At 39.6% G+C, this 17,243-nt stretch overlaps 2 protein-coding genes across 8 annotated transcripts in view; one reads left to right on the forward strand and one right to left on the reverse strand.

Moving 5' to 3' along the window:
• Positions 1-6,336, reverse strand: part of UBE2D3 (ubiquitin conjugating enzyme E2 D3) — a 29,513-nt gene extending 23,177 nt beyond the window's left edge. For 4 of the 7 annotated variants that reach the window (XM_082391480.1, XM_082391476.1, XM_082391475.1 and 1 more), the window contains exons 1-2: positions 5,708-5,865; positions 4,774-4,928 (exon numbers count right to left, since the gene is read on the reverse strand). In XM_082391480.1, coding sequence (XP_082247606.1) covers positions 4,774-4,797 — 24 coding nt within the window. In that variant the 5' untranslated portion in view covers positions 4,798-4,928; positions 5,708-5,865. The other 3 variants (XM_082391478.1, XM_082391479.1, XM_082391477.1) reach the window with 3 other exon arrangements.
• Positions 5,052-10,580, forward strand: LOC309628516 (uncharacterized protein; the record flags this gene model as incomplete). Its single annotated transcript, XM_082391608.1, has 6 exons — positions 5,052-5,150; positions 5,446-5,519; positions 6,015-6,159; positions 6,330-6,467; positions 6,972-7,094; positions 8,238-10,580. The coding sequence occupies 6 exons, from the start codon at positions 5,052-5,054 to the stop codon at positions 8,319-8,321; spliced, it is 663 nt and encodes a 220-aa protein (XP_082247734.1). The 3' UTR covers positions 8,322-10,580.
• Between the last annotated feature and the right edge of the window lie 6,663 nt (positions 10,581-17,243).

Raw genomic sequence — 17,243 nt, forward strand, 5'->3', positions numbered from 1 at the left:
GAAATAAGATCATTGTTACGGTAGCAAAACTAGATCAAGAGCACAAAATTTCCGGTGAAATAAAAATCATTTAATTTTGTTAACACTAATTTGTCTTGGAAAGGGAACTAAAGTAGTTATAAAATAAAACACACACTATAACAGTAAAATATATATAACTATATATATAACATCGTACAGGAAAGGTATTTAAATAAACCTATCTTTAATAATGGGTGAATCTGACATTGGAATAACGATTCCCCTTATTTTAAATAAATGCTTCCCTTACTAGATTTATAATTTTGAAAAGTTGTATAGAGTGACAAGTACCAATTTATATGTTTACATGCTCGTTTCCTTCACTCAAAGAAGACATCCTCATGGGTAGTAACAGGCTTCCCTATATTTTGTCCCCTGAGACTAGACTACTATGCCAAACAGTAAGACCTCAATAAGTATTGATTAAATGATTATCCCTTATGTCTGAGGTTCTTAACCAGAGGGAGGCTTCAGAATCACCTAGGGGACATTTCAAAATTATGTGTTCCCAGAGAAATGATTCAGTAAGTCTGGCAAGACCTCATGTACCTACATTCTTTAAAAGCTGTTTAACACTCTGATATATATAATCCATGTCAAAACCCACATACACCAAATCTAGTAGAATGCAAAAGCTAATCTAGGATTTGAGAATTCAATCTGAAACATTTTAATCTCAATACTAGGAATTTGGTGTCTAATAAAGGGATTATAGTGAAATGCTTTGGAAAATCCTCAAGAATTGACTGTTATCTTAGATAACAAAGGACACCTGAACGCAGGAGTTAACATACAATATAATGATAGAGATATCCAGTGATAAGTTTTTCCCCAGGGCTAGCAAGAGTATTCAACTTTCCACTTGTATGATAACTACTAGAATTAACATTGGCGGTGATCACGATGAAACCAAAGCACAGTGTCAATGTCACCCTTATTCAAATAAAAAACTGAGGTCATTACATGATCAGCATTTCTCAGTCAACAAACGCCCTACAAACTAAGTTAGCTAGCTAAAGACAAACCTTGAGACATGATGCATACAGCCTACAGGCTCACTGGAAACAAGTTTATGATGTCCCTAGTGATTAGTCAGCACATAGTAGTTCCCTTAGTCCTTGAAGATACTAACCGAAAAGAAATTCACTCCTACTTTCAAAACTTATGTTAGCGAAAATCTAAACTCACAAATTAGCTATAACCTAAGAATAAAGTTCAATCCCAATTATTTAAATGTGAAGTGGGAGGAGAGAGCTTATTTCAGGAAGCAAGATTAAATTTAGGAATTGAAATTGTTCAAAATAGCAGACAGCATAGGGTTTAAGAGCTTGAGCTCTTGAGGTAGACTATCTGATTTGAATCTCAGTCCTTTACCAGCCATCTGACCATAGACAATAACTCACTCTATACCTGTTTTCTCACGTATAAAATGGAATGGTAAGAGCATCCATCTCATATGGTTGTTTTGAGAATTAAATAAGTAGATACTCATAAAGGGCTTAGAAACAGTGTTCAATACAGAGCAGATGCTAAGTCTAGCTGTTAGGAGAATGATACATACAAAAGAAAACTTCTGAAATACCAAAACCCTAAAAAGATGACATGACAATGTAGCGGTTAAGAGCACACACTGCAGAGCCCAATTGCCTAGGTCCTAATCCCAACTCTGCCATGGTATGAGGACCCTGTTTTTTTTTTTGTTTTTTTTTTTTTAAAACCTCTCTGTGCCTTAGGTTTCTAATTTTAGAATGGAGATAATGATTATACCTACTTCCTTGGGGTGTCATAAGACTGAGTTAATACAAGTGCTTCAAACAGTTCTGACATACTGCAAACACTCAAAGCATAAACTATTCTTTCAGGCTTGGTTCATATTACATTTTATGTAAAGTTCTCTTTAAACTTCCCCAAAATACATGCACTGTGGTCATTCTGTTTGATGAGAGTAGTAGAACTGCCTCTGGCCCCCAAACACCACCAACCAACTAGGGAGTTGACATATTTTTTGTTGACAGCCTTGTAAGACCACAGCTTGTCCAAATAAAGAATACAGGAGGGGGAAAAAAAAAAGAATAGGGCTGTTTGATAAGGCTGCTTGGTCTAAGAAATATTGAAAAAGACTACAACATAAGCTTTAGAAAGAAAACAAATTTAAAAGCTTAATCAAATGAACTGCTATTGATTAAAAATATTCCAACAATAAGCATTCCAATAAAATGATCAGTGAGGAATACAGATATATCTTAACATTTAGAATCTGGGGGGCTGCAGACAAGAATGAATTAAAAATAAAAGAGAGGTGCCTAAAATAAAGAGCATCTCCCATCAGAGTTGTCCACTTGTTAAAACTGTCTGAATCTGGGACTTTTTTTTTTTTTTAAAGTTTGACCATGTGATTCTGACAGTGACAGGTGAAAACCAAACCACATGCACAACAAAACTTTCTACAGGTTGAATCAAAAATGTCCCACATAAACTGTTTTTTTCCAGTTTGGAAAGTGTTATGTCAAGTTTCTGTATTACACAGATCTTCAAAGTATTTACAAAAGGAGACAATCTGTTATTGATGAAAAGTACTACACTTGAAAAGTTCTTTAATAAAAGCTCTTGAAAATTAAAGTTGCAGTAATAAATTGAGTGCCTTGTGCTAGGGGCCTGTTCAAAGCCACACATTAACTTATTTAGTCCTTAAAAAAAATCTTGGACTCTAAAATTTGTTTTGCTCACTGCTGCAACCCTAGTGTCTAGAATAGTGCCTGGTGCACACTAAACACTCAATTATTTATAGCTCATACACAACAAATATTCATTTTATAGAGGCACACAGGTAAATTTACCCAGCCCTAGAATTCTAACTGAAGCATTTCTGCTCCGAAGTTCACACTCCTAACCATTATACTGCCTCTCTAGAGCTTTTAAATCATTAAAGTGGTGTCACAGCAGCTGGGTATCACCTGTAAAAGAAAAAAAATCAATAAGACCTTCCTTTAAAGTGTTCTGTTCCACGTGCATAAAAATCTATGGATTTGAAAGTATTCCACATCTTAGTGGCTCGAATTAATTCCAATAGATAAAAGGTTTTGATTTGTACTGAATGCTATGTTCAACTATACTGCAAAATATAACTATGCTTCTCCAGTGTGCTGCTGGCCTTCAAAGTGGTCATAGAAAGAGATGTTTAATAATCCTTTGTACGTTAAGCCTTAACTCCTAAACTCCTCACTTCTTCCATGGTCTCAAAAATACAAAGACTTAAGTTTGTATTTCACATAAACCCAGAGACAATGAAATGATGGCCTAAATCAAAATTTACCATTTCAACATCAATACTTTGAATCTAAACTTTCATCATTCATAAGATACCAGTTTTGCCAAATAAGTTCCAAAGTCACACGTTAAATAAATGTAAAATTAAGCAGCATCAGGTCTATTTTTAGTAAAGCCAAGTCCTTGCCATTCCGTCCATGTAAACTCTTTTTAAAAAGCAACCTATCAAAACCAAAGTTTGTAATCCACAACCTCCTCTGTTTCCTAGTTTTAGTAAGGCTGAATTTATTCCATGGCATTTTTTTCAAGTTAGCTGTAAATACCCCACCCTCCTCGATTGTGCAAGAACCAAACACATCACACACAAGTTACAAAAAAGGGAAATACAGCCTGAGAGTCTGAATATAGATAAGTCTTGAGCAGGAGATCTTAGGGCAGTGTACAACCTGATGTAAAAGTTAACATTTAACAAAGAATATTATTTCATATTATTACGAAAGGAGACGCCGGAAAGGGCCTGAACCAGTTAAAGCAGCCGCCATCTTAAAATGCGGGATAGAAGTTAGAGCAAGAAAATGAGACTAAACCACCGGAGGTGGAGGTTCCGCTCACCCCCCGAGCCTCGACAAACCCTATTTTTTCCAACATGTATCCACAGTGTACCATCAAACCTCGTTTTAAATAGCTTAACAATTTCCTCGGAGGCTGCTATGAAACGGACCGAGGCAGACATAGGTACACCTATCCTCCTCTCGCTGCCACCACACTCTCCCCCCCGCCTCCCCCGCCAAAGCAAAACGGAGCTTCCAGAAGGGCTTCCCATCAGTTCCCGGCGCGCCTCTGACAAACAGTTGCGGGTGAAAAGCCGCAACTACAAAACACAGAAAGCGGCAACACTGTGTCAGCCCACCTCCTCCCAGCCCCGCTGACTCCTGTGCAAGCTGTCCAGAGTCGAGCAGTTTCTGGCCAGGCCCATTCACTACTCTTCAGCTGGTGAGACTTCTACCCCGACCCTTAATCACGTTCGGGACCCGCCGCATTTCTTAGGTCTTCTCTCCTCTGAGCTTCCCCCGTCTCTTCTTCCAGAAGGCCCAGAGCCTTGATCTTACAACTAAAATAAGTTTCCAAGCCCCGAGAATAAGAAGCGCCATAACATTTGCGGGAGCGTCTCCCGGCAATTCCGAAGAGGGACTAAACTCTTCTCGAAGAATCGAGGCGCCTGCAATCACTCTCCCTCATCGCTAATTTGCACCGATTCCATTGAAACACGCTCAAGATAACACCTCACTTGCCGCAAGTGCTCTGTTCCCGAGTTTTCCCCCTCGTTTCTTCTTAAAGTACAGCCGCGTTCCCCATCCCCCAATGGACGAAGTGACCCAAGGAGGAGTAATTCCGAAATTATACCCCCCCCAATGGCAAGGCTCTCCCTCCAGGCTGAGCCTTCCTTTCCTCTCACGACCCCATTCCTTCCGCCCCATGGGTTACCTTATTAATCCGTTTCAGCGCCATAGTCTGTGCTTTTCGTCTGGCTCTTCACTATCTTGGTGTGTGTTCAAAGTTCCGGCCAAAACTCTTGATTATCCCGGCGGCTGGGAAGGATTGTCTCTTGGTCTCACACCGGCTCTGCCAGACACAGGCGCCTTTTGCAAAAACGGAGCAGATCAGCACTCGCACAGGCCCCGCAGAGACCCTGACGAGTCCAAGTCCCTCAAAAACGGTCGCGATCCGGGGTGGGTGGGGTGGCAAAGCCACCGACAGCCTCTATGCCGTGCTTCGGCCCGAAGAGGGGGCGAGGGTGCCGGGAAGAGCGGAGGGGTGGCTCCAACTTTGACTTCCCGGCCTCTCGAAAGGAAGAGACCCGGGTGGGAAAGGAAGAGGCGTAGGAGAAAGGGGTGGGTGCGGGGCAGGGTCCGGGGCCCAGCAGAGGAGGAGCCGGGGCCTAGTCGGCGCTACGCCGGCGTCACTAGGGCAAAGAAAGGCAAGGGGGGAGGGGAGAACAGGAGACTCCGGACTGACGCCCAGCTTCTTTCGGCCTCTGCTCAAAAGTGCGGCCGGGGAGGGGAAGGAAATAAAGCAGAGGCTGGATGTGTACCGCTGTCCCCGCAGCTAGAGCTATTCTGTGTCACCCCTGACGCCACCATACACTCCGCCTTCCAGCGCGCTCCCGCGCGCGCCCGCCCGCCCAGCCACCGCCACCACGCGCCCGAGCTGCCCCTGAGGCTCCGGCTTAGGTGGGAGGACGCGCCCATTCCCCCTCCCCCTTAAACGGGAGAGGCCCCGGCGTCCCCAGCTTTCCCACCCTACCCCACCCAACAGGCTGGTCACTCAAGCCACAGAAGGCCTGTATTTCCCTCCTTACCCGACCGGCCAGTGGGCCGGCCTCCCTTCCCTTCCCCTAGCCGTCCACACCCACGCGTACAGAGGGGCCGGGGCCTCCCTCAAGCTGCGGCCTCGGCCTCCTCCCCGCGCGGCAGCTGGTGCCTCCCCGGCCCTACGGGGCTCACGCGCACGACACAGCCACAAGATGTCCGCTCTGACGGAACTACTGCCAGCTGCCACGCTCCGCCCCTCCCCCCTCCTCCTGCCTCTTCACCGCCGCGTATCAGTCCGCCAACGCCGCCGTCGCGAGCACGGCACCAATCTAAGGGCGAAAGAGGACGGTTTGCTCCCCACGTCCTGGGCCGAGCGTATGTGTGCCAACCCCCTTCTCCTTCTTTTCGGAACAGCACCTTCTTACTAAACAGATCGGAGGTTGGACTGGGAGGGCGGGGGCCGGAGGCGGGTCATGGGCTGGGGGGAAGGGTAGACGAGCGGCGGAAACCCTTAGACTCAGAGAAGCATCGAGAACCGGAAGGAGACCATGGGAGGAAGGTAATGGAAGCGGCAGCTGCGCGGTCGAGCCCCACGCCCCTCCCGACAGCGTCCCCCAATTTCCTCACTTGGTATTGAGGAGGCGAATCTCGCGAGAATCTCGTGGCTGGCTACCAGGATCTGTAGCGCTGCAATGACTTAAGGGCAGTTTTGTGCACTCTTCCTGATAGGGGCCCGCCTCCAAATCCACAAATTCTCGCGAGATGCAATGGGGCACCGGATCGACCTGGGGCGGGCCGTCGCCGGGAAGCACCGCCCCTGAATGCTTACGTTGGTGGGAGGGAGAGGAAATGGAGTTCCCGGGACTGGTAAGAGCGCGAGTCGACACACCCTTCTGTCAGGCGCCCAGTCAGGAATGTGCTGTGGGAGGTACTATGGGTTAATTACTGGATACCTTTAGTCTACGTTGACTCGGGCTTTTGAAGTTTCCGGTGCAGCAGGTGAGCGAAATTGGCTCGCCTGCCGGCCTGGGCTGGTTAACCTGTGGGAGGAGTCGCCCCTCAAAATGGGAACAGTTATTTCAAATAGAACTGGGCAGGCGGCTGAGCATTGCTCCCACGTGCGGAATCCTAGTGCTATTCTGACCCTAGGGCCTAGAGGGTCAGCCCTGAGAAGAGAGTGTCCATTGACCAGACCCCAGAATTAGAGCAGCCTAGAAATCAAGCTCAACTGTGAATTGATTAGGAGGGAGGGTAGGGAGATTGGGACGGGCTGTTTACTTGCCTCTGTAATCAACGATCCCCATCGCTAAGGTTTAGGTATGGGAGTCGGCTTAATACCTTTTTGTTCTGTTGCTGTGTTTCAATCCCTAGAGCCAGAAAGTTGCAAAACTCATTCAAGAAATAAGAGTTTGGGGTCCGAAAAACTCAGTACTTACTGAAATGTCCAGGGGGAGAAATACAGTGTTTTATTATGCCGGTGAAAACGATGGAGAGGTGATTTTGCTTTCTGGTATATCATACTTAGGGCACAGGGTAGTAAGATTAATTTTTAAAGGGAATTGAAAAGTAAGAACTGACCTGCTTATGGTTTTCTAACGTTCCTTAATGACCCCACTTAAGGGAGTGGAGATCTTTAAGAATTAAATGGAAATATAAATTTGTTTTTTAAATATACTTGACTTTTTAAAAGGGAAAGCAGGAAGCTATTTCCTCTTACAAGAAAGTATTACTTAATAAAAACGTATTAAGTCTGTGGTAAATTTGTATTATATAAGTGACCATAACAGCATCACTAGAGCAATTAGTGAAACAGTACTTCTCAAAGTAGTATCTTGGAATCACCTAGGACTTGTTCGAAATGCTGATTTTGATTTAGTAGGCCAGGGGTGGAGCCTGAGATTCTGTAATTCTAACAAGATACAGGTTACTCAGAGGACCACCCTGTGAGCAGCAGAGCGCTCACCTCATGGCCTGCTGGACACCTCTGCCCCCTCCTTCTTTCCTGAATAAGCTTCCTTTTGTTCTCTCTTTTAACCAGTCTTATACAGTAGAAACACAGGATTAGACAATTGGAGTGAAAGAAGAAATGCAGGCTTGAGTTCTTGTTCCACTGCTTCCCATTTGTGTGATATTGGTGTGGTTACCTAGTTTCTTCAACACTAAAGTAGGTATATTAATAGCTGTCCTTTCTCAGGGTTATCGTATGCTTCAAATGTCATAATGCATGTAAAAGGGCACTGTAGACTACAGTGCTGTATAAATGTAAGTTATTAGTCGGTCAAACGTTAGCTGGCCATAGTGTGAAACAAATCTATAAGAATAATAATAAATATAAGTAATATTTATGGAACATTTATAATGTACCAGGTACAGTGCTTATTAACCTCTTTTCACAAATAAAGAAATTGATGCACAGAGAGATTAAGTTACTGTCCCAAGGTCACAAAGCTGATAAATAGCAGAAGTAGAATTTGAACCCATGCAGTTAATGTCAGAGTATTTATTGAATGGAGTATTTATTGTCTCTTAATTTAGAAAGTGGGAGGGTAGGATGTTTTAGATTTCTACTTTCAATGCTATCCGAAGCTAATTTTATTTGACTTATTTCTCCCTCTATTTGTTTTGCTCTTTCAAAAGCCAAGTACAAGAATGGTAGGAAACATTCCTACCTACTCAGAGGGAACTCACAATATCCAGGAGGTCCAAGAAGAAAAGCCCTAGAGAAGCTAATTTGTACTACCCTAATCTAAACAAGCTTTGGTATGAAAGTATAATGGACCACATCAATGCTCTGAATTAACAGAGCACAGAAGAGAGACAAATTTGAGGTCAGCTTTCTTGACTGTTTTTGAGCCACAAACCACATTAGCAGTCTGGTGAAGCCATGGACTCTTCTCAGAATTATGCTTTTAAATGTATAAAATGAGGCTTCCCTAGTGGTGCAGTGGTTGAGAGTCTGCCTGCCAATGCCGGGGACACGGGTTCGAGCCCTGGTCTGGGAAGATCCCACATGCCGCGGAGCAACTAGGCCCGTGAGCCACAACTGCTGAGCCTGCGCGTCTGGAGCCTGTGCTCTGCAACAAGAGAGGGCACGATAGTGAGAGGCCCGCGCACCGCGATGAGGAGTGGCCCCCACTTGCCACAACTGGAGAAAGCCCTCGCACAGAAACGAAGACCCAACACAGCCAAAAATAAATAAATAAATAAATTTAAATGTATAAAATAAAATTCATAGCATTACAAAAGAAAAAAATTTGAAACAAGCTCAAAATATTCAAGGAAAACAAACTTTTGATATAGGAATATATGGGCTTTATTAACACTGTAAGATCTAGTGTTGGGTCTAATAAAGACCAAATTTTTGAAATAATGATGAACATAAAATTTCCAGAGTTTGCAACAGCTGTAATGTGATATAAAGGATCTGTGATTCCTATTGGAGATACAGACATAGGTGCAGCTGTTTGCTGCTTTCAGTCATAATTGAAGGAAATGCTAATTTTCAGTTAGAGATTAGTAAAAATAAAGATGTAATTCTTTTTTTCCCAATTTCACACACCCCCTGAATTCTATTCATGGACTTAATGTTAAAAAACCTTAGGTGGAATCAAGTAGGCATATTACTGTTGGTAAGCTTTGAAAGGATTGTGACATTTTAACATGGAAATATAATTGATATTCATAATAATAGTGATTTATTAAGAAAAAGTTTACCACTAGTATACTCTTGTTAAGAAGGCATGGAAGTGTGTAATAGTGTAGGAAATAAATTCATCCCATTTGTTGATTTCTTTTTTTTTTGGATACCTATAAAAGTACCCTATAGAAAATTTACCTATCCAGAATGATTCATTTCCCAAGCATTCTGGATAACTTAGGTTTTACTGTATCACTCTTACTTATTTGTAAATGCCTTTACAAATAAGACGTGGTGGAAGAATTACAAAATGAAAATAATAACCAAAGATGAAAGAAATTAAAATACTGTGTATTTAAAATTCTTAATAACAAGGGTTAATAATTATTATTTGATGTACTGTGTGCTGGGCCCTTTAATCCCCATTACACAGATGAAACATTCAAGGTCATACAATTACTAAGTAATACAGCCAGGATTTAAACCTAGGCAGTCTGACCTCAAAGCTCTCACTCTTTTTTTTAAATTGAAATATAGTTGAAAAGCTCTCACTCTTAACTACTAAGGTGTTTATTTTTTTTACCCTTCGACTGTTAGCCAACTTTAATTTGCCCACTAGTGTAACAAATACATATTCACTGCCTCAAAACATTTTCACCCAGTGTCTAACAGGAATTAAAAAAAAATTTTTTTTTGAAGTATAGTTGATTTACAATGTTGTGTTATAAAAGGAATTTTCTAAATTCTTCCTTTGCTGTGGTATTGCTTATAACCAACACTACCTTTAAAATAAGTGGGCTACCAGTTGGGGCTAGAAAATAGTTTGTTTTACAGAAATTTTTGTTGTAATGGAATTTTGCTTAGAAGATGAAGAAATCCACTCATGCCTTTTCCTGCCCTACAAACATACTTTCACATCTGAAATTAAACATTTGTTTTATAGTGGTGCTACTGTATTTTTTATATTGACCACTGTCAGGGTTGTATGCAAGAAATTATTGCATATAAATAAATCCTAATATATGAAGTTCTAGATTATCTTTGCCTAATGGAGGCAAGTGATTATGAAATCCCAAATTCATTTTTATTTGGCACCGAAGTGAATACATTGGTTGACTATGCTTTCTATTTGTTTGTATTTACACTAGCATACTTACATTTCTACTCAGTTTTGCTAAGATTAAAATTAAAACGACCATGGCCTAGAAGTATGTTGATGTTTTAAGAGGCAGTTTAGGATCAGCTCAAACTTTAGAACACTATTCACATATCTGGTATTATAGAGAACCCACTTTACAGTTGCATTTGACCTATTTGAATTACGATGATAGAAATGTCCCCATCTGAAAAAAAGGAAAATAATCATTTTTTTATATAGCAGTGTGCAGTATGCTAAAAAAGATTATGGTTTTATATATTGAAAGAAACATTTACATTCAGAAGTTAAAAAGGTGCAAAAATGTTGAAGAGATAGCTAAACCAATCCCTTCTTAATATTATATTGAAGTCTTTCTAATTATGGTAGATCAGATTTTCTTGCATGAAGTGTCATAAAACTGGAGAAGAATATAAAGAATGAAGAAAATTAGCATAAAAGTGGCAATGGAATAACTAATCCAAATTATGAAGTCCTAATATTATATGAATGCATCAGTGAAGCTACATTATTGTAATGTGAGTACAGGGGCTAATTAAAACCTACTTGTGAATAAACATCGTTAGCGTAGACTAGTACATATACTTATGTTATTAATATTACAGCTATATTTTCAGATCTTTGTAACTTTGTCACAGAATATTTTTTTTCTTATTGAAGTATAGTTGATTTACAGTGTTGTGTTAGTTTCTGGTGTACCGCAAAGTGATTCAGTTATACATCTATATACACACTTTTTCATTACGGTTTATTTTGGGATATTGAATATAGTTCCCTGTGCTATACAGTAGGACCTTGTTCTTTATCTATTTCGTATATAGTAGTTTGTCTGCTAATCCCAAACTCCTAAGTTATCCCTCCCCCACCACCTTTCCCCTTTGGTAACCATAAGTTTGTTTTCTGTGTCTGTGTTTCTGTTTTGTAAATAACTTCATTTGTGTCATATTTTAGGTTCTACATATAAGTGATATCATATGGTATTTGTCTTTCTCTTTCTGACTTACTTCACTTAGTATGATAATCTCTGGGTCCATCCATGTTGCTGCAAATGGCATTATTTCATTCTTTTTAATGGCTGAGTAGTATTCCATTGTGTGTATATACCACATCTTCTTTATCCATTCATCTGTCGATGGACATTTACGTTGCTTCCATGTATTGGCTATTGTAAATAGTGCTGCTGTGAACACTGGGGTGTATGTATCTTTTCGAATTATAGTTTTCCCTGGGTATATGCACAGTAGTGGGATTGCTGGATCATATGGCAGCTCTACTTTTAGCTTTTTAAGGAACCTCCATACTGTTTTCCAGTGGCTGCACCAATTTACATTCCCACCAACAGTGTAGGAGGGTTCCCTTTTCTCCACACCCTCTCCAGCATTTATTTGTAGACTTTTTAATGATGGCCATTCTGACTTATGTTGTTACAGAATTTTATAACTTGCTAAGGACACTGGCTCTAACACAGTTTATGCCATTTTATTAAATTATAAATGCTATGGTCCAGATTTAATATAAAACTATGAATATACAAAATGCATGTTTACAAATTCTACTTGGAATAGGAAATATGGAACCCAACTCAACCAAATGTTTTTCATATTATTTGCATAAAAATCAAATTAGTCTTTATACCTTACCACTTCAGAATTTCATTTTAATGATCAAGACAAGTGAGTGTGGTTTAGGAAACTACTTTATTTCATACTGAGAACATCATTTTGACCTTAAGATGGTTTTTGGCACATAATGAACCAAGCCCAAATATTAAAGCTAAAAATAAATTTGAGCATTTTCCATGTAAAAACTTGTATACATGAATGTTCAGAGTATTATTCATAATAGCCAAAAAGTAGAAACAACCCAAATGTCCATCAGCTAATAAATGGATAAATAAAATGTGGCATATCCATATGATGGAATAGTATTAGTTAATAAGAAAGAACAAAACACTGATACTGCTGCAACATGTATCTTGAAGCTTGAAAATATTCTGCTAAGGGAAAAAAGCCAGACACAAAAGGCCATGTACTGTATGATTCCATTCATTTGAAATGACTAGCAGATTACTGGTTACCTGGGACTAGGGGCAGGGAAAATGGGGAGTGACTGCTAATGAGTATGTGGTCTTTTTTAGCGGAAGGTGATGAAATGTTCTGAAGTTAGATAATGGTGTTGATTACACAACTCTGTGAATATTCTAAAATCCACTGAACTGTACACTTTAAAAGAGTGAATTTTATGGTATGTGAATTATCTCAATATAGATATTTTTTATATATAAATTTATTTTATTTCATTTTTGGCTGCGTTGGGTCTTCGTTGCTGCGCGCGGGCTCCCTCCAGTTGCGGCGAGCGGGGGCCACTCCCCGCCGCGGTGCGCGGACCTCTCATCGCGGCGGCCCCCGCCCACTCCGGCGCACGGGCTCAACAGCTGTGGCGCATGGGCCCAGGCGCTCCGCGGCATGTGGGATCCTCCCGGACCAGGGCTCGAACCCCCGTCCCCTGCATCGGCAGGCGGACCCTCAACCACTGCGCCACCCGGGAAGCCCTAGATTTTAAAAAACTAATGAATTAGAATTAAAATGTGATACCAGTCTGGAAACTTACTACTAAATATTTTCAATATCTCATACTTTTCCGGTTACTGATGATAAGATGGCATCCTATTTTTTTTTTCATCCTTTTAAAATGTAAAAAATTTACAGCCAGCAAGAGGTTCTTCTTCAGTACAAACAACAGTGTAATTTAGATTTGGTTTTAACATAATAATAAGCATTTGCTGTCAAGTAGTCTTAAATTTGGAGATATTTTCATCAATGTTATTTGCTTTATAAAACATAGTGATTAAAATTAATTTTAAACAGCATTATATTGGGACTTCCCTGGCAGTCCAGTGGTTAAGACTCCACACTCCCAAAGCAGGGGACGAGGGTTCCATTCCTGGTTGGGGAACTAAGATCCGCCAGCATGCCGCGTGGCTGGGCCAAAAATAAGGCATTATATTTTATTGAAAATTAAAGTTCATGATTATGATCAGAAATAGAATACATCTGATTTTGGCATACTCTAAGTATAGAAAAATTTCTTTAAAATTTCAAATAAAAATCAAGTAGTTTGAAAATTGGGGGTAGATCATCTAGATAAGGAATTTGAGGGTTAGGTGCTGTCAAATGACAAAACTAAAACAATTTAGTAATGAGTTTGATGTCCTTTATCCAAGGGAAAAGAATCTGTGGATTGAGGTTGTACAGTGTCTCCTAATCAGTGGAACACCCCTTCCCTTCCCCAGGGATTTTGGGCAAGCGTGAGTTTTATAAAGCCTTAGAAGCTTCAATGCCAAAACAGGGCATGACTACCTAGGAGGTCGGGGATTTCCTTGTAAGGCCAGCAGGTCCTGTTTTCTAGGGTCAGGTGAGCTAGTAAATAGTTAAGCTGAGTTGGAGGATTGTGACTGGTATATGTTAGATTTCCTTGACAGGTGTGTCATGTAATTGCAGGCTGACGTAGGTTTAGATTTGTGGTGTGGGCTGAGCCACTGAGGTGGCCTCTATTTTTTGGGTCCCGAAATACGAACTAACTTTAAAAGTACTTAACTAAAAGTAAGGAATTCAAATTAAAATTACTTGCCAACAATAATTATAATCTTTCTTGTTTCAATAACAATCTAAAAAGTCTAAAGTAAACAGAGGTGTGGTGTGATTTAGACCAGAAATGATCATGATTTTACCCATATTGAATTTGATTATTTAAATATAGGTGAGAATTCTTTAGTAAGATAGTGATGATAAATTTAAAATTCTTCTATTAGAGAATTTTAAGTTAGGTTGATTATAGGAATGTTGTACACAGTTGTTCTGAAGAATCAGATCTATATAGTATCTAAGTGGCTTAATGGAGCAACTTATGCGAGGCTTTTAGTTTTTAATACTTACTATCTAGTACCTGTTGATTTTTTTCATTGCAAGGAAGTAGTGATTTTAACACATGGCACATAAGAAAGAATGAAACTTACTAAGAAACATTCCACTACATCTAAAAAAATTTTTAAGAATTTGGCTCATTTGGGGTTGAAGAAGTGTGACAATTTCAGCGATATCCCATAATCAAAACATATTAAATCTCAAAGTTAATGATTAAGTGAATGGGCTTTATTATATATACCCAGTAAGAACAGTATGATACGGATTCCCCATCTTACAAAAAGACCTATTCAAAATAGAACCCTGTGTGCTACAATACTTGAAATTCAATTCTCCAACAGTAATTTAGACAAAAAGGCCAAGAGTTGATATAAGTAGATATTTGCAGATTTGTGTGAATTTAGCTTTGCCTTGTTTTCCTTCTTTCTATTCTGCACTAATGGAAAGGGAAGATTACCCTGGAGCATTTTAGGGGTAGGGCTAAATGCGTACCCCTGGTTCGAACAGGGCTGTAAGTAGGGACAAAAGGCAAGGTAAGAACATTGGAGACTAGATGGAGAGGTGTGCAGAAAGAAGTGGGAAGGAAAATGTCAAAGGTAGACTGTCCTTGGGGGAACTGGAAGTGAAGAGGAAACCTTTTTTTCTTCCTCTTTACTCAACTACTACAAGGTCTCCTACTTTAGAGAACAGAATTCAGGGTACCACCATTATGGTGGTTCAGTTTTACATAACTTACTTGCCTTTTTTGTACTTGCTGGCTTAAAGTCTAGTCACTGTAACATGTTCATATATATAATAGTTCATTTTGCCTTCCAAAAAACTTCCTTATTTACAGTTTTTAAAAACATGGATTTACATTATAGGACTGCTTTTGATGTAAGTTAAGGAAAGTTATACAGTGTGTCAACCAACGATATTTAGGTCTGACTAGGCTAAGCGGTGTCTTCAGGTTTAGGCCGAAGGATGTTAATGTAGTAGAGATCTGCTGATATAATCACTCCCATCTTTTTAAGTGTTCAGTTTTTAAGAAATATTGAATGCTTATTATGTGCTAGGCACTGAGCTAGATGCTGAAGATACATAGATGAAAGCCACATGTCACCTTGAGGAAAAATTTTTAACTGGGGAGACCATTAAGTATCAGACAGTCACCATAGAGTGTGTTCAATGACATAAATGCATGCATAGAGTAATATTAATGTGCCCAATTCACCGGTGGGGGGGTTATCTGCAAAAGGGAGTTGTATTTAAACAAATGGAAAAAAGGGCATACCAGGAAAAAGAAAAGGGAGAAATGCTCCTAGGCAGAACAACATGCACAGTTTCAGAGAACGTGACCAGGTAAGTTTTAGAAATAACAAGTTTCCAAAACTTACTTTGGAAAGTAAGTTTCCAAGGTACTTTGGAACTTTAGAAGGTACTTTGGCTGTAGCAGTAGTAGTAGTAGTAGCGGTGGTGGTGGTGGTGTGCGTGTGTATAGGGGTTGGGGGGATGAATGAGAAAAGAGACAAAACATTGAAAGACAAGGCTGGATATCTTGAGGGTCTTATTAACAAGCCATGTTAATGAGCTCAGATTTTATTCTGAAGGGTATGGGATGAGCGAATTGAATTTTTAGCATAAAGTCATGATCAGATTTTAATCATGAAAAGATAACTGTGATAGCAATGTGGAAGATGTAACAAAAGTGTATGTAGAGGTAAAGAGACCACTTGAGATGCTATTGAAATAATCTGGATGAGTTGTGATTATGAGAAAGACCTGAAATAGTTGCAGTAATTGCACTAAAGACCCATAATACAGGAGGTATATTTAGTGTATTTAATGGGTAGAGCTGACCTTAAAAAAAATAATTTTTTGAGGCTACCCCTCCAGTTATTTATCAGAATGTTATAATAAAATTATATATATATACACACACACACACACACACACACAAAACATGACGATAAACTATAATAACTGCAATAAAAATAACTTAAAGCAAAATATACTTATAAACTTGGTATAAACTCCTTAAGCTCTTAACTCTTAAAGAACTATGAAACTAAAGTTTATATATTAAATGTGGAAAAATGTAAACTAATAAAATTAATACCTATGTGCTACTTGATTTTTATTTTTTACAAATTGCCTCTTGAAACAAATACAGACCTGACTACTGCAATTTAGGTACTTTTAAATATGGCACGTCTATACTAACTGCTGTGTTCCATATATAATGACCAGCTTTCTCTACTAGAACCTTTAGGAGACCTTTGTTCATTCTTTCACTGATGTCATTTAGCTTTCACATGGCCAGAAATAAGCAATTGTTATCTATTTCTGTTCTCATTTGCCTAAGACAAAGTACTGTTACATGGTGCCAACAAGGTCATAAACCTAAACACAACACAGGCTCTGGAATCACATGGCAGTACTTAGTTGTAAGTGGGAATCAAGGTGATCTGGACTATACTTATATTAATTACTATAGATTAATGAAATAAATAACAACGTGACGAAAAATATCTGGTAAAGAATTCAAAGATTCTAGTTTGAGAAACACTGATGTAGAGGTTATAAAAATCCTTTTGTCACATACCTAAAGTTGAGTTTGTTGAGTCTGACCTTGTGACTCCTCCATTGATTCCGACTTTACGCATCCAAAAAATATTTGACCAACTACTCAAAATATCAAGTGTCAAATGGTATAGAAGGTTCAAATATACTAGGGATTAGAAATCTGTCAACTAAGATTTGTCATTGAGACATCTGTCACTAAGTGAAGTGGTTTTGACAGTTTAAATTTAAGTAGGTCCGGGAGTGAATGGAAAGAGAAAAAAATGGAGAGCTTGGCCATGGTAAGAAATTAGAAGGTAGGGTATTAGCTTAAAGGAACTCAACGGAGGATACTTTTCTTTAGAATGGGAGAGATTTGAGTATGT

The sequence above is a fragment of the Balaenoptera borealis genome, assembly GCF_965194805.1.
Source record: "Balaenoptera borealis genome assembly, chromosome: 4".
In the NCBI taxonomy this organism is placed as follows: Eukaryota; Metazoa; Chordata; class Mammalia; order Artiodactyla; family Balaenopteridae; genus Balaenoptera; species Balaenoptera borealis.